General features: G+C 43.5%; 1 protein-coding gene across 4 annotated transcripts in view; it reads right to left on the bottom strand.

Moving 5' to 3' along the window:
- The window catches only part of pde4ba (phosphodiesterase 4B, cAMP-specific a), a 46,733-nt gene that overhangs the window by 21,195 nt on the left and 3,970 nt on the right, over nt 1–21,568 (bottom strand). For 3 of the 4 annotated variants that reach the window (XM_085927364.1, XM_085927365.1, XM_085927366.1), the window contains 5 exons: nt 21,041–21,104; nt 18,201–18,439; nt 931–1,125; nt 632–668; nt 8–78 (listed from right to left, as the gene is read on the bottom strand). In XM_085927364.1, the coding sequence (XP_085783490.1) occupies nt 8–78; nt 632–668; nt 931–1,125; nt 18,201–18,439; nt 21,041–21,082 (584 nt within the window). In that variant the 5' untranslated portion in view covers nt 21,083–21,104. Of the gene's footprint in view, nt 1–7; nt 79–631; nt 669–930; nt 1,126–15,871; nt 16,562–18,200; nt 18,440–21,040; nt 21,105–21,568 lie in introns of those variants that run through there. The other variant, XM_085927367.1, reaches the window with a different exon arrangement.

The following is a 21,568-nucleotide window of genomic DNA, read 5'->3' as shown; positions in this document are numbered from 1 at the left end:
AACTTACTTGCTGGAGGCACACTGGACATTGGTCAGTACAGTGAAGTTATTTCTCACACTTCGAAGGCTTGCCAGGACCTGGACACATGAAATATAGATTTTCATGAGTTATCATGCATTTATTTAGCGCTGGTTAATTCATAGTTTCCGCTTGAAGTCCATTGGAGTATCTAGTTAGACAGAACATTCATTCAAGGGGAAGTTACATCCAATATTTTTACAAGACTATGTTCCATGCATCCAAACATCGAATTACTATTGCAAGTATGGAAAATGAGTTAAGCACCATAATCCAGCTAGTCTTTCACCTCAAAACATGAATAAGTATATCGCAATAAACTTAATTTCACACTCGGATGACAAATAAGAATTTTTAAATGATGCGTAAAGTTGACTTCAGCCTTCCTTTCCAACTTTACAGCACGTCTATCAAATGTTTTGTAAAAGCACACTCGATTGTTTTTATTCTTCTATAAATCTGAGTGGTTTGATTGAATTTGAATGATTTCTACTGGGAACATTTGTTACACAATCCAAACCAATGACAGAAGTTTCCTGCAATTGAATGTGTTCAAGCTTACAAGTTCCTCAGTGAGAGAGAATTTTCAACAATAGATGGGGAAATATTTACCTGAGCAAAAGGCGTCACGATCAGGTCATCACCATGTCTGGAAGGACACACAAATGTGTACTAAGAAATGTGTTGGAATGCTTTTTTTTTTTTTCTCGCTGTTGATGGCTTTTGAAATACTTCCACGTTAGCCTTGGACAGAAGCTAAAATGACCCAGCGAGTCCCCTCGCTGTAATAAACAGGAAAAGATCCACTCTTCAATTCTGGGGGCCATTTTGTATTTCACACCCAAAGTCAAAATAAGACAGAATTATCACGATAATAAGACTGTGGCCAGTACTTGAAGGTTTCTACTCACAGCTCAGAGGCAATGGACGAGTTCCGTGACATGGACTTGGGCGACAGATCATAGTCGCTGTCCGAGCGATATAAAAAGGACTCTCTGCGCTGGTTGTGATTTGGGAAGTTGGTGTGCAGGACAAGTCCAGAACCGGGGGAGGCCTGGGGGTCCAAAGGACTGCAGCTGGCTGAGGGGCCATTCTCCACATCAAAACTGCAAAGACAACCAGATCATTCAGGTCATTTCCAAACAAAATGCTTTGACCCTGATACTATTTGCTGTTTCTCTTGATGGGATAGATGCTCTGAATGTTTCCTGGTTCCTATCAAAGTGCAATAGAGTACATACATACATGTTCACACATGCGTGCATGCATGCATGGATGCCTGCACTTGGCACGCTTGGCTGCCTGCCTGGCTGCTCAATCTCCTGTTTGATGTCAGACAATCACACGGAGACTACTCAGTTAAATATTACACACATTGGCTCAGCCAGGCATTCATGTGTGACACAAATATGGATGCTTGAGAAGAAATTGCCAAGGGAGCCTTTGAAAGGGATCACCAATGGGTTTGTATTGTTCCGTGGCCCAAAAACATACATTTTAGCTTCTGAAAGGATGCAAGTTTTCATTTTTACTGGTGTCAGAGGGAGAAGTTCCTTAGAAAGCGACGTCAAAGATTGCGCCTCAGACTTCTGATGCTTTTGTGACTCAGTTATTTTTTGGAGCTCTCACACGGTGAGTGTGTTTGCATTTCAAGACCATTTGTGTTGGGTGTGACATTTTTTGAAAGCAAATCATCAGTGACAGTCATCAGCTCTTTCTTTCACTTCCAGTTAGCAAATAGTTTTGCGCTTGTTTGGTGATTAGCAAAAGGTAGGAAAATAATCATTGATCTTGTGGCTGCATTTTGCCCTGCAGTGTGCTTAAGCAGACAAAAGAAGGATATCCAAGCATTTAGTCTTGGAATAACAGTACAAAGACAGCTCTTGGGAACAAAGAGTCTTTTCTGTGTAATCGGCTGGATTTGTCTGGGAACCCGTTCTTACTCATATTACTCGCGCATGCTTTCGCATAAAGTCCATCTATGGAAAAACCCTGTCGAGTGTCACACGAAGACAGCGGGTCAAAACCTTCATGATAAAGGTTCAGTCATGATTTTTCCTGAATGAAAATCAGAAAAAAATTGTCAGTCTTCCCAGCAAGAAGCTACAGAATGGACATATTGCCACGTGCCACAATCAGTTTGTCCACGAAACGGTGGCTCACAAGCAGGTTTGGGGAACAGAAATGGCGTTAAATGACATCAAAGATATCCAAATCAAATCGACCAAAGTGCTTATAAAGACAAAAATACTGTATTGATAACACATTCACTGCCAAGCCGGTTAATATCTTTGACAATGAATGAGTTTAGAATGTGATGGAGAATGTTTTCCAGGATTTCTGATTTCTTTCTACAATTGTAGCAAAGCATCAATACTTTTGTTTAGCCCAAACGAGTCCATCCAAAGTCTTTCTTTCTTTCTTTCTTTCTTTCTTTCTTTCTTTCTTTCCTATCTCATGTTGGTCCACCTGAGACAGAATACCCGCAGTCCTCACGAGGGGAGGCCTAGCCTACTTTTTCACATTTCATTTATTCCATAACCTGATTAAACAGACATTCTCGGGTAAACACAAATGGTCAAGTGTCAATGCATGACATCCTGAAGTTGAATCCGCACAAAGTAGCGACCGACCATATGTCATCGGCTAATATGTCACCATTTGCAGCTGCCAAGAAAAGACTGATCACGTCAATACAATAATGATGTTATGTATGCATGCCAATTTATTTCATTGCCAATGGAATTAGATCACCGGTGTTTATTGATGATGTGACTACTGTTGGGCAAATTGCTTTTAAAGAACAAAGTAATTAGTTGGAGTTACAAATTAGTTTCTCTAACCCTGTTGAAAAAAAAAACATGGAGTCATTGCTTTTGCCTCAGTATCATGTAAAATATCTCCCAGCTTCCAGGCAAACGGATGCAAGCAGAAACCTGAAACAGTGTACATGGCGCTCTCTCATCAAAGTGCTTCTAAATGAAGCCCAGAGGCCACATTCCTAACCTGTTAGCGTGGCCATGGTTGGCGGCATGGAGTTTCCTGATGACTTCCTCGCTGAAGTCAAAATGAACCTTTCCTCTGGCACAAGGCGAACGCCGGTACATTGCCCCAACACACGGACACGTGCACGGGCACGCACTAGCTGACACACGTGGAATCCCAGACACACTAGCAGGAACTCGAGACAAGCGGCTCGTCTGTCACACAATTCAGCAAGGCATTAATACACACATCCTGCCATTCAAGCTGAAAATCCATTCAAACAATCACACTCACCCATGCCATAGCGACACATCATAAGCATGGCTCCAAAAAGTGATCCACCAGTCATGGGCACTGGAAAAGAAACATTCAGACCTCCTGACACTCGCTCTTGACCTCATGTCAAATCACATCACATCACATCATGCAATTCTTGTCTGAGCTCAATCTGGACTAGTTCCTCCTCATGTTGTGTGGTTGAGCGCTTCTTCCCTTCAGTGCAGCCTGTCAGCGTAAAGCGAAACCTTCAAGATCAGGACTGGACTCTGTGGACTGTGGAGTCACTCATCATCATTATTTGGTTTGGGGAGTAACATTCACTGACGTCAGAGCTCAATTGAGCTAAAGATACATTGTCTTCATTTCAAATCAAAGTGCAGGATTGAATTTTGTCTAGAGGTCTCCACCTTCTCTCGCTTGTTGTCAGACTTGTGTTGGTGGCATCTGGCATGCTGTGCCCGATGCCAGTCTACTGTAAGCTTCTATAAAACAACAATCCTCATGTATTTCAATAGCTGCCAAGTGAAAGTGATGGAAGGTTTTCATTTTAGAAATCTTTTCAAATATGAACAAACCACCAATCAAAAACTCTCTTTGTAAAGCGTAGCATTACAACACAAACCCAAACAATAATTATATTGCTGCATTTTGGACACACAAAAATACTGGGACTATTTATATCCTGTTAAAACCACAAATCTTGCAGCAGACAGTTTCAAACCATCAACGACACCACACTCGTGTATACGCTAGAGGACGCCCTGGCTGTTCTCGGGGGAGAAATTTGCAGCCAGCCACAAGATGGCAGTGACTTACTGCATCGGATTCCCATCAGTTATGTGGCCCGGTATGCATCGCATCGCATGCATGCATGCATTTCACATGGCACGCAAGATTTGGGGAAAGTCTTCACATTTGATCTATCAGGTGTGGGAAAGCAATGGGGTGGGTCCTTGTTACAATTTGACCTTCAAATGTGAAGTGGACAAATGGCAAGGCAATAAAGAGGAAGCGCAGTGGCACAATTTTAATATAAACCTCATCATACTGGACAGTAATATTGACTGCTTTATGTATTTAGAAATCCTGCAAGTGGACAGACCATTGGATGTATTTGATGATTGTCAAATTGCAATTGTCTCTGCACCTTTGACCTGACTCAACTCAATATGGGGCTGCCTGAGACTGTTGTGAACATGATGCTACCTTGTGTATCAAGTGGTGTTTTTAATAGCCTGACAAGAACAAGTTTGCATGCTTGAAGGCAGTGATTGAGTGCTCCGGCCACTCATCTCGCAAGTACAAGCCGTGACATAAAAGCGCTGCTCTCGTGTCGGCCATTTTTATACAGCGTGATACCTCAAAGCAGCTAAAAATAGCGAGGGACAAAAAAGAATGATGTCTTTTCAACAACAAATGTTTTTTTAGTCTTCCAAGAATCGTAATACAAATAGAACGTTGCGCAATCCCAGCAATCTAGTTTGCTTGTGATTGGGGCTTCAACTCATTTTAGCAAGCTACACATACGAGAGAGAAAAAAAATCAACTGGAAAAAGGAGGCAAAAGAAAAAAAGAGACCTTCAACAATGTGAATACATCTAATGGCTCTCTCTGAAAAATGGATATTTCATGTCATCTGTGCCATTCAAATTGACGTCACTGCGGTGTAGCCAGACCTCACCAGGGGGGCTTGCAAAAGCCTTCAATCTCCATCTTTTAAACTCAATCAACCAAACATTCATGTAACAAAGAGAAAATCAACACAATTTCACAGAACACAGCAAGTCTCCTTCTGAGATGCTCAATTGCATGTGCCATGAGACGGACATGGAAAGGAAAAATATCAAGTGGAAGTAAATAGTAGGCCAACCACAGCAAAATAAGTGCCATCCAGCAAATGAGCAAAACAAAGCACACAACAGCATTAGGCTAATTGCTTCCCACATCAACATTTCATGTTATACTGCGATCCTACTTCAAGAGATTGTGTGTGAAAATTATTCAGGGAGCACGTGACTGGCACGAGCAGTCCACACATCCTGTGAACAAAAGCGTCTTTACAAACTAAACATTGACCTTGCCCTAAAACGTTGCCTGTTTAACTTTCTACCCATAAAGACATTTTTTTTTTAATGTTTAAATAAAATCAACAAAAAATTCTGCAATGAGAAGATTAAGTCAACAGGTGTGCAGTCAACGATTTGAGCACTGAGCGAGAAAGCCAGCCGCCCTATCGCGTCTTGTTTAGGTTCACATACCCGACCCAGGAGTGGCGCCGAAAGCAGAAAGGAAGCTCCAGACCGGATGATGTCATCATCTTGATTAGCCTCCGAAACAAAAATGTCTTTGCGTATTGCGCTCAGCAACTTACTTGATTTGATTCATCACTTATTAATGAACAGCTCTCATGATGAAGTGCCAGGCAGGCAGATGATGCAGAATATAAAAAGGGATCCCCATTCAGGTTTGGAAAAGTCTCGCCGTGTTCAATAGAAAATGGCCAGTTCACCAAACCGACGTACAATCCACGTCGTCCATTTTCGGTCAGGGCATCCATCCCGACCGCTTGTCGTGTTGTCTCTCGGAAATTGACACTCTTTGTGTTTTCTGTCCTGGCCTCAGCTCAGGTTTTTGTGGACCACATACAGAGGTCACATTTCATGGATGATCTGTGAGCCGCAAGTAACCAAAGAACTGATTCACGTCGTATGTGAACCCTGCATGGCTCAATTTGATTTGCCAAATGAGAATTTAACAGTCAGCTAAATTCAAATCTGACACAGTAAAGTCCTTCATTGTCACATCCAAACATTATTTTCAAAACATTCCTGTCGGTATTTTCAGGTTCGAAAACAACAGTTGGCCGAAAGTAATTGTCGTTTTTTTTTTTCATCTATTCGAAGTGAAACAGTCAGCCACAAAATGACAAAGTGGTTTCTTTTCTGTCCGCTTATCTCACCACAGCAATATGCGTTCTTACTTTTGCCGATAGTAGAGCGGCAACAAACTGCAAAGGAGATAAGGACAACACAAACAACTTGAGTTTGCATCAAATGCCTCCTTGACCTCTGAAAATGGCACACTTCAATTTGCCACAATTGGCTGTTTTTCGCAGCTTCTCTAGCTTTCCGCAAGTACAAACACAATCTGATTTGCACCCGCCGCTAACTTTGTTGGACCAGTTCGAGTGCCGTTGTTGAAGTGGACCGAGAAAGTGCAAAGCAAAAAAGGCCATTCCAAAAATTGTCTGCTGAATAGACGTAATGTATTCAATCAAACGGACATGATTCCATTTCTATTGGAACAGACATGATCCAATTCACTTGAGTCAAGATGACTGGCAAAGTTGGATTGTTGACAGACGTGTCGGCGTCAGGTCAAACAAGTGCAGCCCGCCGACAGCGCGCTCATCGACCCGTTGGCTCCGCATCTTCACGGTTCCTCACGGGAAGCTGCATTGATCTCACACTGTTTTCACTTTGACGGGCTTGCAGGGGAGACACCCGACAGCTCTCAAATCAACACCAAAGGGGGAAAAAAAAGTCCATTTGCCTCTCAATTCAAATGTCATGACATGCTTTTAGCGATAAATATTGTTTCTTGTGAGCAGTGTGCATAAAAGCTTTTCACGCGCTTCCTATTTCCATCTTCTGCAAATGATTTTATTGTGATCAACCTTTAGCCTTATTTGTTTCCTTCCTTTCTAATATACGAAAGTTACCATGTCTGTTGTAAAATAAGCGATGTGTTCAGTTAGATGGCAGTAGAAGATAGAGAGCAAAGCAAGCTCCAGGCCAGGCTCTCCTGGAGATCCTGGGTTATCCAGTTACATGATTAGAGTAGCGCGGTGACGTCAAAGTGTGGCGAGGTATACTTCCTGCGTGCATACAGGGGGGCACTTCTTCCTTTAGAAGTGTTCTTTGTGCTCACGGCTACAACAGTGCCTGTCCCTAGACACACACACACACACACACACACACACACACACACACACAGGGCAGCGTTTGCAACCCGAGTGCAGGAATCAGATTCCAAGCTCTCTCAAACGCTCGGAAGCCTCGTCCTTTGCTTCACGCACATGCATAGGAAAACAAACAGAGGGGTCGCAATCTAACAAAAGGCCGAGATGGATTGAAAGGGAGGCGCACAAAGCCTTTGACATCGGACGTGCGTCATTCACGTATCAGCACAGCGTCTATTTATTGACTGGAATCAAATGATGATGCTACGACTAGGATTAAGTCCTGATGAAAATGGCCTAGGAAGAAATTCAGGAGTCAATTTCCATTCCATACGAGTACTTTGTTGGACATGCAGCATAGACATGAGCCACGAGTACAATCAGCAGCATATTAAAAAGTGGCAAAACATAAAGAGAGGGACGAGCAGGTCGAAATCCAGCTGAGTCACTCACTGCAGAGCCGAGCCGAGCCAAGCCGAGCCGAGCCGAGCCGAGCCGAGCCGAGCCGAGCCGAGCCGAGCCGAGCCGAGCCACCTCTGTTCTGTCTGGTCCTGCCAATATTCACAGCACGGCACGCCACTGAAAAATGATCAGTCAGGGCGGCGGCGGCAGATGCTGCCTAACAAGACGAGACTGACACAGTCGTCGTGTCTGCGTTGAAATGCGCTCGCACCTACCATGAAAAGCATTCTACTAAAAGAACCATTTATAAGGCGGAATAATATGGGATCATCTGACCAAAAAGCTCAGCAACCAAAGGTTTCACAGTGTAATGAGCCAATTGACATGCTCAAAAAGCTGCCATGCAGTGGGTACACTTTCCTCTTCAGGCCTTGTCATCCTTTTCTTTTCTTTTCTTTTTTTTGGTAGCAGAATGCATTTCACAAAGAACAATTGTGATTGTGCAAGTGGTACGAAGTCACAGCAATAACATAGCCCCTAGTTAATGAGCAAAACAACACACACACCAAAATATTTTCTTCATGTTAGTCATCTAACTACTTTGGTGTCAGCGTGAAAAATCCTGTTGTGAGCTATTCCAAACAATGAGTGGCCCTGGCTGGCACAGGAAACATTTCAGAGTGCACTGGCCAAAAATCACTGTCATCACCATTTGCTCAAATCCAATTCAGACACGCGTCGCCCTCCAACTCGTTCTACTTTAACTTCAGGACAAACGACTGCAACTCAATACAAAACTGGTTTACAGCTTTAAATAGACAGGAAGGGGGTGGGGGGTGGGGGGGGGGGGCAGGAAAAAAAAAAAGAAAACAGCTGTTGGGCTATTCTTTATTATCGCTTTCACCTGTCTCGCTAATGTTTGCCATGTTCACTGCTTAGCAGACTCTGCGGCATATGTGTTTGAGCAGTTGATATTAAACGACTTCATCCGCTCCTGTCCTGCAGCAAAGGCAGGGTTAAGTACTTTGAGTTGCCACACCAAATGACACATCTGGGATGCTAAAAACCACACCAGTAAACAAGGCTGGAATTAAAAGTGTGGTGCTTTTGTGTCTCCCGAATCGATTTCTCAGTCTCATTGATGTCCCTGGATAGCTGCGGCAGACGAGATGCCGTCTTTGTGTCCTTCCATCTAAATTTGCCTCACTTGGGTATTCTGAAGGACTATGTCGCTGATTAATCTCACGTGGCGTATGAGGCTGAATCTGAGAATTCAATTTGACAACTTTTGACTGTGGCAAAACACCATAACGGCATAACCTAATTGAGGCCGGCATCATCATCTTCGCTACCGTTGACCTCGGAATAATTGTCATCGCCGAGCGTGGTCATTCCAATTAAGGCTGCTGAGAGTCACTGCCATTTAGCACCCATCAGCCTAAATAGTCACTGCATGCTTATGAGCAAGAGGAGGTGTCAGAGGACTTGTGTGACTTTGGCGTGTTCCAGAGGGTTGTGTTGTTTTGGCCTCCTTACAAGAAAGAAGCAGTGCAAAGACGCTGGCAGATGGCAAGCCTTGGCAGGAAGATGGGAAGTGAACGGCGTGTGACGGCTGCCCGCCGGCCTACGGCTACCATTGGGCTTGTCTGGTGCCGCGGGTCAACGTTCAACACGGCAGGGGCGCATCATATTCGGGATATTCGGGCGCGTGCTTGCGATGACTCATTTATTACCTGCATTGCAAAATGCTAGTAGCAAGAATGCATGAGAAACGTATTAAATTAAATTATAACTAACAGTTTGGATTTGGAGATCTGTCATACTGTATCATTTTTCATAGACTACCTCGTAGTATAATTGGCATAGAATAATTTTCACATATTGCCCAGCACTTCTATCTCAATTTTAAAATCCTATAAAAAAAAAAAATGAAATGCCGTTTCACGATACTCTCTATTTGAGGCTTTTCAAAACAGACACGTCGCTGGTTCTAAATGTCGAGCCACACGCCAACCAACACACGCGTGATTCACGCTGTTACCATGGTGACCGAGTGACAGCCGTCTCGGTTGACAAGAGCCATTCTCACCACTGTCACACACAGAGAGTCATTTCACTCAGCTTCCATCACTACCAAATGTACTTGAGGAGTGATGGAGAGGGAAGGTGTGCCTCCCCTCCGTGTGACCCTATTGCAAGGAAAGCAGCCAGTTGAATATTCAAGCTGGCATCATACACAAATCTCATTGCTCCGGAGCAATGTTGTGTCTCCTTTATTTGTTATTTGCAGTATTTATTGTTTGAATAAAGTATAGAAGTAACATCTTTAACATCTCCAAAAGTAGAGTTGATTTGTTGATACTAATTTTACTTAAGAACTTTGGACGCATGTCTAGTGGGCTCTTGTTGGGTCATAAGCCATATTATCGATGCTCCACACAAACTGCACCATTTGGACAGCCAGCCTGAAAGATGTCACTTTAGCGCCAATTATCTTGCAGGCTGGCTGTCGGGATGGGAGCAGCTTGCCCAATCATTCGCTCAGTCTGCAGCGGGAAGGCTGAATGGCCAAACTGACTAAGACCGGTTCATTTGTTTGACCTGTCGGCCATATGAGCAGGAAAAATCCCATAAAATGGCCACAGATGGAATTTGACACCAACGTTTTTGATGCTGAGCAATATTACAGAATGTCCCATCCATTTTATTTTCCGTATGCACAATTTATATTGATATTTGGACAATTTAGTGGACTCCACTGCTTACGTACTCACCTGTTCCCATTTTTGAGGACTTTCTAGGCTTTACTTTCATGATTATTTTCAGTGGACGGCAATTGTATGTAGTAGTAATTTATCTTGATTGATTGACTGATTTTTAGAGCTGTTTACGCTTAAGTTGGTCGCAGCAAAAGATACTTCATCTCCATCATTCCATTTTAATGAGGCAATGGGTATCATTTGGGGCTATTAATGGTTTTCTAAGTATTTTCTGGTTAGTCATCTAAGCACAGCACAGCACAGCCCTGACGGTAGGTTCCCTGGTGTTGCAGCAGCTGCGATGACTCAGAGTCTAAGTGCCCATCCTTCTCTCTGCCTCCATCCCATCTTTCCTGACAGTCTGTCCCTGCACACACAAGCCAAACGGACAAAAAAAAAAAGGAGCGAAAACCAAGCGATGCTGCAGGCTTCATTCGGGGAAATGTGATTTTTCTTCTGGAACTGCGCCAGAGACACGGACTGCACAACGAGAGCCGAAAATCCCAAGTTACCCCCACCGAGGTCCCTCTTGGCCATCCCAAAATCAAAATATCCCTCGAATGATTTCAATTAAGATAAGCGACGATATCAAGCTAAAGCCTTGAGACAATCTCGTCCGCTGATAAATGGACGACGGAAGGCCGTGTAAAGCGCAGTTGTTGCAAAAAATGAATCTATTACAGTTAGTTGACACTACAAGCGGCCCTCAGAAACAATACCGCAAATTCTTCAACACTGTTGGATAAATAAACTTAGAAATCAACTTGGCAGGAATACGTATTAGTGTCTTTCTTTTTGTGCCAGTAATTAGAATAGGCTTCACAAATGGGATTGAATAACGCTGAAGCTAAAAGAGACGTTTGGGCTTCGGGCACCATTCGTCATATGACAAATGAGAAGCAGAGGAATGAAAGAAAAGAAAAGGCAGGAATACACAGAAGAGGGGGAGGCAGATCAGAAAATATGGCTAGAGGGAGAAAATTGACCAAAAAAAAAAAGAAAAAAAGATTGAACCACCACAAACATCCTCGACACGAATAACGACTAAATAATCACCCATTTGTGAGCTGCAAAAGCTTAAAAACCTTTTGTAACCTAAAAGTCCCTCAATGAAAACACCAGGGCACTTCTATCTACAACTCTAATTAAATCTTCTGGGGGGGGTGCAGACTTATTCATCAGTATGATTCTCCTCATCAAAGACAAGGACACGAGAGGTGCTGAAACAGAATCTCAATCACGCGGACTGCTCAGCTCACAGCCGCTAACCTTCGTTGCTCCTTTACTGTCTAATCTACTGATTTGTTGCCAACACCGATGACAGATTTAGGGATTTGCAGGATTTCTCTTGGCCGCCCAAGCGCACGATAAATAGTTGTAGCGCCTTAGTAGGTTACTTTGTACGTCATATCCACTCAAGGTTAAGTAAAGCGGACACGTCAGAAATCCTTCAAACGTCACATTCCATGATGATCACAACTCTTTCTTTTGGTCTCCGTGTTCATGCATTGACTTTTCTTTTGCTGGGTTAAGCTAAAAAATACAACCTATTGCAACAATCATTTTTATTGACAGACTGGATCAACCAGATCATGGAATATGATCATACAAAAAAAGAGAAAGGTGTCTATTCACAATCGAAAAAAAGACAAACTATGTTGACACATACTGGGAGAATCATTTTAGCAAGTCTAATGTGCGTTGTGCGCTCCCAAACACACACACACACACACACGGCACAAACTTCAAATCCAATTATACTCACTTCATCACACATGAACATGCACACTGCATCGCACTAAGAATCGGAGTGCAGGGCGGGGGTGGGTGGCTTGGGTGGCTTGGGTGGTGGTTCCCCAAAGGCTCATTGTGACAATGAGTCAAAGAGACAGCAAGTGCATGCAGAAGCAGTCATTGAAAGCATACATGCATGTCATATGCATGTGACATGCATGTGACAATCACACACACACAGGTGTATATGAAATAAGCGGCGCTCCCAGGGCGAGGGCCCAGGCTGAATCGGTCACATTTGCTGTGGTAAATTTCAAAAGGATCCAATTCTACCGAACTTGATCTATTCGAGCGAAGCAGAAACAATGGCTGGAGTTTCTGCTCCAGTCACTCCATCAGATAAGGAAATGAATAGTGGAGATCTGCCTCACTTCTGCATTGGTGCACATTAGAAGTAGCCCGCAGAAGAAGGTTGATGTTGCACTTTCTTTTCAGTTCATGTCAATATCAATTTTATTTCATGACTTGAATGACCCAGTCAGGGGCATTGCAGCTTTTCGGAGATTGGAAAAAGCACTTCATATGTGCGAGAATATTAACCAAAGTTCACGTCAGTTGAGAGGACAAAATGATACACGAGACACTACGGAGACAACGGACAATGTATTATTTAAGCCTTTACTACTGGACAAAGTGTTGTTGTTGTTGTTGTTTGAAATCAGGATGGAAAATTCCTGCTTCTCTCGGCACTACACAGCCGAGAAGAGCACACAAAGGGCAAGAGTGAAGTGAGGGACCAATCCGCTCCGTCACTTGGATTGGGAGCGACAGCACTTGAAGTATATATGGTACAATATGTTCCAGAGCCAAGCAGAAGGGAACAAAAGCCTTCCCTTCATTCAGTGGCCATGCAAAGACTGAACTTTTATACCACTAAATACAGCCCAAGAAATGTAATGTGCCATGTGTTCCATTGACGTGTCAGACTGAAACATGCTCGCAAGTGTTTTTGCCAATGGTTGCCAAGATAATCACATTACAGACATCGGAATGCATTCTCACAGAGTCATCACGCGCCCTCAGCCATCCCTAATAGTTAACTTTGTGCTTGGCTGATTCAGCACAGCCATAGAAATGGAGGGTGCTGAACCAGGTCATGAGAGGAGATTGGAGGAGAAGAAGATGAGGAGGATGGTGGCGCAGGTGGTGCAGGCGGAAAAACGTTTTATGTTGAAGATGATTGAGCCAATGTGATGGTCAACTCACCCAAATGTTATGAATGAACTAGCCCAAATAATTCAAAGGAAGTCCAAGTGTGTGGAAAACATTTCCATTGTGTCAAAGCTCAATTCACACTGACTTGAATGTTGTCATTTATTCAAGCAATGGCAACATGTTTGGTTTGCCTCCATCATGCTCGTAAGTCAAAGCATTCATATCTCCGATCATCGCTCCCTATCCAAGTGAATAGAAATGTCGCTGATCCGTTCCACCAGAAAACAGCAACAAAAACCTTTTGTAATATGTTTTTGATGCACTTTGTGATTGCCCATGAATAACTAAATAACACATCAAAGTTTACTGCCACCATTTCGCGCTGGCAATTCCAATTTATTTTTTTTTTTTCATTCTCCTTTGCTCCTGCGGTATTAGCGAGGTTACTTTCTTTTTCTCCCGTCTTGACATGCTTTTTGTGTGAGTGGAAAACAGAGCAATTATACGCCTCAACTCGCCGCCCGCCCATCAAACATTTACTCATGTGGTGCTTTGGATTACAAAAGCAGGAGCCACAGCAGAAAGCCTACCGGCAGAAACAAAGACACGAGAAAACACGCTCAGCCACTTGCACAAAGGAAGCCTCAGACTGAGAGCAAAAAAATAAAAAATAAACACCCAAGACGACAAAGAGCGTAAAAATGACTGAGACAGACAGACAGAGAAAGAGACGGACGGGGGAACAGCTGACTGGCTCAAACAGAACACTCATTGTCTGAGAGCCAGTGGGTCAGGAGTTCACATGGGACAGACAAATCATGGTAGCATAAGCAATAGCAAGCACAGACTTGCAACTTGAAGGCTTTACCATAGGCCACTCCAATGCCACTTAAACCCATTTAATTAATATTTCCATTGATTATGGTGTATTCCACAGACGGGACACTTCTATCTGTCCTCAGTCCCATCTTCTTTCTTTTTTAAACTCGCTGATTTCCAGAATTCCCACGTCTGCTTTTGTTACATTGTAAGTGGACCTCTGAGGGAAGCCATAATATTGATGTGGCTGTTGAATAATAGTGGATTTCCTATAAAAGGTGAAACCTCTGTGTTTCATTCCTCAATGTGTATTTACTTGAATCGGATTGTCTTTTCAGTTACAGAAAGGAAAGATGCACTTAGGGGAATTTTAAAGTGTTCATTGGCTAAACTGGCGCCAGGTAATGTGTTGTGCTGTTCCATCCCAAACGTAAGCTCAGAAGGTGTGGAGCAAACACAAAGGATACCTAGCGGTAGCGTGATGATTTCAGAAAAAAAAAAAAAAAAAACATGAATCCCAACCCCCCCACAAATCCCACTTAGCTCAGAAACAGGCTATACAAGAAGAGATAAAGCGATACGAGTCCCTGGGAGCTAGTAAAGGAAGAGCAGAGCCACACAGAAGAATCAAAGACCTAACATAGCCAGTATGCATATTTCGACACACACATGTAGATGAATTGCCACATGCGTCTTAGGTGTCACAGTCAGCAAAGGCATAGGATTTACAGAAACAAAGAAAGAGAGCAGAGCAGAGCAGAGCAGAACACGGTATCTCCTTTCCATCATCCAAACAGTGCAGCTTGTGGAACAGATTCATATCGGCGGGACTCTTTTCCTTTCTACGCACATCATCCATCCATCCATCCATCCATCCATCCATCCATCCGTCCGTCTGTCTGTCTGTCTGTCCTTCCCTTCCCTTCCCTTGCAATGACGAGCCCACTTGGGCTCTTTTGTTTTTAGGAATCCCGTTCAAACTCGGGGCGGGCTGTGGATGTTTTTGGATTTTTATAAGGGCAAAAGTCACCTTGAGGCTGAAAAGTCGACAGCCCTTCCCATGCCACTAATCCATACATTGCATAACCCAGCAAACACTCCCTTCGCATTCTCACTGGTGGCAGCAGCTAACTGCAGGAAAAAGCAATGGGGGTGGGGTGAAAATGCCCAAAATAGAAAACGCCAAAGCCCTCCATTCATAAAGTCAGGATCTGAGGATGGAAGAAGTTAATGCTTCGGCAAATCATGCGCTCTACATATCATATCCAGTGCTACAGGTTCAAATTGACGCTTAGATGCAGCAAATGCATCCAGGAGAAAATAAAATGCATCGAGGTCATGAGCAAATGGAGATCCAAATAGAGGACAGGAAAGCCTGGATTTGATTTGTAGTATGAGACGACATCATTTGGCACATCAGCAGACAGTTGTCATTTTGTTTAGTTTGGCCTGACTTTGAAATTCTAATTTGAATGGTAATTAGCGGTTATATGGGAGATTATTGACTGCATTTTTTTGTTGACTTCTTGTGTGTGTACATTGTCTTTCCCCCATTGTGACCACATTTGTTTTTGGACTCTCTTATCTTTGTCTCTCCATCCGCTGGCTGCAGGCGATCTTTCTCTCTCTCTCTCTCTCTCTCTCTCTCTATTCTACCCAATTTGCCCATCATTTGGTTTCTCGTCCCTTGCTCCTTACCAGGTGTGAGCGACAGTGAAGCGTCGCCTCTGCCTGATGCTCTTGTTGACCATCAGCTTCCGGAAGAGCCGGGGCGAGCTCCGCGGGGAAAGTTTGGGGGACGTGGCGCCCCGTTTCCCTCCCACCACACCGGGCACCTTGGGCGGCTCCAGTTCTAAATGCATGTGCTCCTTGAACGTCCGAATGCACGAGTCCATCTCCACGCTCAGCTCGTTTGAGGACATCTCTGCGGCCTGGATGACTTTCAAATTTGCCTTCAAAGTCAGCTGCTCGGAGAAAGCAGCTTTAGTCTTCCTCCTGATTGGAGATGCAGAAAGTGTCAACACAGCCTTTGCGTTGTTTGGGGTTGCTTTTCCTCCGTGCTTTAGGGATTAGCCAGACAGCAGTCCTGCCCACCCACTCCCTTTCTCTGCTGCAATGTGCTTTTCTGCTGCTCGTCCTTTCATCTCCACACAGCAAGCAGGATTACATCCAACTCCTCGGAGGACACAACAATTTGCTGCTGGATGACTCATAAATTGCTCCTTGCTGTCACTCTGGCTAAAACTCTTTCTGGCAGTCCATCCACGCACTTTGATGCTGGAGAGCTCCCTTATGAAAAATTCAAAGGGGCTTGGAATTGCCTCCTCCTGTCTTGCTCTGCTCTGCTCTGCTCTTTCCATCAACTCCTCCTGGATCGACCTCCTCGGTGGTCCCCGAAGGCGCTCCCGCTGCGATTCCAACTATGCAGAGAGCCCCGAGTCAGATTGCGCGTCACTTTCTCAAGCCGAGTGGCGAGCGCAGTGCAACACAGCACGCTTCACTTGCTCTTTCATTCAGGATACACACAAGAGCAGAGATGAGAGCGGGCGGGCGGGTACGCAGCGAGCGCAAGCCGCGCCTCCGCTGCAAATGATTGGCTGGCCGCCGGAGTGACGACAAGCTGCCACGCTCGGTTACAGGTTGTTTTTCAGGGGATTTGTGGTCATTCTGATGATGTCGTAACCTTTAGCGAGGCAGGGGAGCGCCGAGTGTAGGCCAAGAAAAAAAGATATTTGCACAAGCGATTAAGGCTTAATGGGTATCTGGAACTGAAACACAAAAGGTCTCAAAAGGGCAGATGATTTGGGGGAAGAAACATTTCAATGCAATGGTAGAAAAAAGTACTTTGGAATAAGACACACATTAAAACGCTGTATTCCTAAACACACACACACCTTGATGTTGGTCTAATATTAGGATGAACCCACATTCAGTTCAAGTCAAGACTATAAAAGTCGTTCTCGGAGTGTGCCTTTCCAAATCAATCTTCGCCGCTGCCCTCCAGTTGCAAAGGAAGTCAACTGAACATTTGGGCCTACTACGCCACTGTATTTTTTGAGTCGACCTCTTTTTTTGTTCAAGCTTTCGGTTGTTTTTGCCCTCCTCCCCTTGAAATGTGTCTTCATGCTCACTCTTCCTTTCATGATTGTTCTCTGTTTGTTGTTTAACAACCACTGATGGACAAAAATGCTCACATTCACATCGATGGCCAATTGTGTCTTGGTGATTTTTGGATAATGGGAGGAAACCCGGGGAGAACAAGCAAAGCTTCAAATGCAAGCATTCATTTTCATGATCAGGTCACACTTCCAATGTCTGCATCATCTGAGCAATCCGTCTGCAAAGCCCACTCAGCTTTGGAACAATTAAGTTTCTCATCTCTCTATAAGGGTGGAAAGGCAAGTACTAAAATTGCACACATTATATAGACGCATGAACGCGCAGCACGCGCACACGCACACATGCACTGTGTGCACTGAGAAATGGACCTAATGGAGGATGCTCACTATGGTCAAATGTCTGCCAGGGATTCACATACACCTGGCCTGCCGTCAACAATACAAACTGGACCGGACCGAGCTGCATCTCACAAAAGAAATGACGACATAAACGAGGACGTCATCAGATCCTCAAAAGACCTGAGTCAATACGAGAGAGGCGGGGGGCTTGCCAAATACATCTTTTTCTCAGACTTATTATTAATATGACATCGTCCTCATTCCAAACCAAGTTAGGATTCCTAACCCGACAAGAAGGATAAACGCTGCTTTTTATTATGATGATGACGATGATGTAAACCAAAATGTGCTTTTACTGCTCTCTCGTGGTAGAAAGTGACACTGCAAGTCCCAGCAAAAAAAAAAAAACCCCTCAAGAAATAAAGCACCATTTCAATCTGATTGATGGCAAAGAGTTGGAATAAACGGGTGCTTCTGCTCGTTGGGTGACCCCAATACAGTAAACGTACCGTAATGTATGGATACGCAAACTTCAACTACATAGCATGCATCTTGTAAAATGAACTCACCATTCGCCATCAACAGGCGTGATGTCTATCCTGGGAGGGGCTCCAAAAGGTAATGATGTGGGCCGAGACATGAGCTCATTGTCCGGTGTCCGGGCCCTCTCCCCCTGACGCCACGACAAGGGTGGCAGCTGCAGGTTGCCAGATAAACGCCTGCGGCCTCTGCGCAGGTCCACACCCAGCGTGCACGTCGGGGATGTAAAAGACTCGCTGAGGCAACAATCTGACACCTCTTTGCCATCCTGGAAAAAAAAAATGAGGTTCATGAAGTCTATGTAGCACTCATTAAATGACAGTATTTTCTTTTTTCTTTTTTGCATGTCATAGGTCTTCCCACTGAGGGGCGCTATAGCTATGTTTAAGAGTAGGGATGTACTTGAGAACGAATATTCACTCATGGGTGAATTGTTGGGGTTTGAAAAGAACTGAGGGAGATGACCAAAGAAGCTGAAGACAAACACAAGACAGATGGAGTGAATTTTAATTGGTCTGATGGCCACTGGTTGCTTATGAAATCGTCAAATGTGTTTGGATTCATTCATCCCAACTATATCTGATGCCGGCAATGAACGGGCAGAACAATGAAATGCTTTCAAATCTCAAATGTATTTCAGATTGGAGAACACCTTCTTGTCAGATCTCGGGGCACGGATAGGCTCAGCGACCCCCATCCACCCCAAAGACTCCAAACACTTGCTATTTTGATGCCAAGGCGACATAGTCACGGGAAGGAAATGACCAGATGAGCCGAGAAAACGGCACCTGGAAGAGCCATTGAGAGGAAAAAGATCTGGAAGTGGCCAGGAAGATTGCGAGATGGATGAATGGATGGATAGATGGATGGATGGATGGATGGATGGATGGATGGATGGATGGATGGATGGATGGATGGATGGATGGATGGATGGATGGATGGATGGATGGATGGATGGATGGATGGATGGATGGATGGATGGATGGATGGATGGATGGATGGATGGATGGATGAGTTGCTAGGGTCGGGGAAGAAAAGTGAGAATCTCATGCCTCTGAGTCAATGCTGGACTGATGAACCGAAAGACAGACAGACAGACAGACAGACAGACAAACAGACAGACAGACAGACAGACAGACAGACAGACAGACAGATAACCGGCTGTAACGAGAAAATAAATTGGCCACTTTCTCTGTTAAATTTGGCTCGTTTGATGCTTGAACATAAAAGTGGAGTCAGTAAAATTGACTGAAGGCAATTGAAGTCATTTCAATTTTATGACTTTGCTTTTTTGTTGGTTGTCCAGGGAGTGCTAACAACACAATGAGATAGACATTCCATGTTCTCCTCTATTGTCTCTCTCAGAAACAATTTGATGAGCCGCCGCCCCACACACACACACAAATAAATGTTTCCACATGATGTAAATAATGTCACAGGATATGTATTTACAGCCCAATCAACTAAAACGTTTGCTAGCACTGCTGGTGCCAAATGCATAATAATACTGGCTGATCATTTATGCCAGCAGACACCCTTGTTCTGTTCTGTTCTGTTCTGTTCTATTCTGAGACGATTATATTTTTTGTAAATACAAGCCCAATTACCACAGCAGGAGACTACTGACAACTGTGATGAGCAGATGTCCAAGTTCAAGTCACATGTCAAACAGGGAGGGATGAAAAAAAAAATCCTGGACAATTATTGTAAACTATCAGTGATTGAGGGTTATCAATATCATATTTGAGATTTTTATTCAGGTCAGTGGCTTGTTTGAGTGAGTAAGAGCAAGTGAGTGTAGGTGTCTCCAGGAATAGAGAAATGGAAAGCCTGAATTACTTGTTCACACGGGACGACATAGCTTTGTATGTCCTACAAAAAAAAAAAAGCATGATTTAAAACAGCATTTTGTTTGCCCGGGTTATACGCATTAGTCTTATATTAACATATTACATTTGTTGAACGATCTTAAGCATTTGAAGTGGGAAAAAATGAGAAGAGCATTCATATTTTTTCATAGCCCTGGATGCAGATATAAGCAATAAATTGGAAGTGCATTCCCAAGAGTTGACACAAAACAAATGAACAAAGTGTTTATCACACAAAATGAAAGGCACATAATGTTCAAACTTGCATCAGGAGATTGAGTGGGTGAGTGAGTGAGTGAGTGAGTGAGTGAGTGAGTGAGTGAGTGAGTGAGTGAGTGAGTGAGTGAGTGAGTGAGTGAGTGAGTGAGTGAGTGAGTGAGTGAGTGAGTGAGTGAGTGAGTGAGTGAGTGAGTGAGTGAGTGAGTGAGTGAGTGAGTGAGTGAGTGAGTAATACACACCCACATTGTCCGCAAAAAAACTATTTGAGTCACATTATTAAGACACCCACAAGCACAGGAGAGTGCAGCACAAAGTACAGCTGCACGTCCTAAAAATACCCAGGATCATCTTTTAAAGGGAATCATATGCTAATGTGTAAACATGACACAATGCGCTATTAGAGCTTTGTGGGAGGCAAAAGGCAATTTTGACTCCACATAGTGACTTCTCTAAAGGCCACAATAGTTGCCATTCTGATGATCTCAAAGGATTAAGGTTGGATTATGAGCAAGTCATTTCTCTTTGGATGTTTTAATGGCTCATTTGCACAAATACTTGCACTAAGAAGGGTCAGACTCGACAAGATTAACAGAAGAATTTGAAAATGAGATGAATGACCGTATTCTGGAACTTGTTATTGTTTTAAGAGTTGCAATTGACAATTATTTCAAATCAAGTCTTTTTTTTTTTTTTTTTTCAATTAATCAGACTTTTCCTTCAATTAATAAAATGCTTTTACTGAAAATATAAATTTTCTGTACTGCAGTGATTGAATGGCTTACGTTGTTTGGCGACACGGTGAGGACACTTCGGCTCTTTCTCATCTTTCCTCACTGTCTACCACACCTGCGAAACAAATACAAAAACACACTTTAGGAAAATATGATGCTAACCACATGGCATGTCAGAGAGAGCAAGAAAAGAAAGAAAGATGCTTTGGAATATGCGGAACAAATTGTGATGACGCCATACATCCAGTACAGCGCAAAAATGAACATGAATGGTAACTCATTTTGTTGCAAATGGAAGGCTCTTAAAGATGTCCACGCTCAAACAATACCATCTTGACCATATTCACGGTGACTGTTTTTAATCACAGGCTTGGTTTCTTTTCTCTCTGTAATCTCGAGTCTCACAATCAATCAGCAAGCTAATGAGACCTGACGCAGACTTAATGCTTTTAGTCATTAGACGGCACATATCCTAGCATCTATGATTTTATTTTATTTTTTTACTTACTCAATGAATGAAGAACAGATTTAATCATTTATGGTGAAGAGAGATCTGAAAGGACAGCAAGGCATTGAAAA

Source organism: Syngnathus leptorhynchus, chromosome 13, assembly GCF_054491065.1.
Source record: "Syngnathus leptorhynchus isolate UIUO chromosome 13, UIUO_Slep, whole genome shotgun sequence".
NCBI lineage: Eukaryota > Metazoa > Chordata > Actinopteri > Syngnathiformes > Syngnathidae > Syngnathus > Syngnathus leptorhynchus.
The sequence above is the reverse complement of the archived record's forward strand: the minus strand, read 5'-3'. Positions and strand labels throughout refer to the sequence as shown.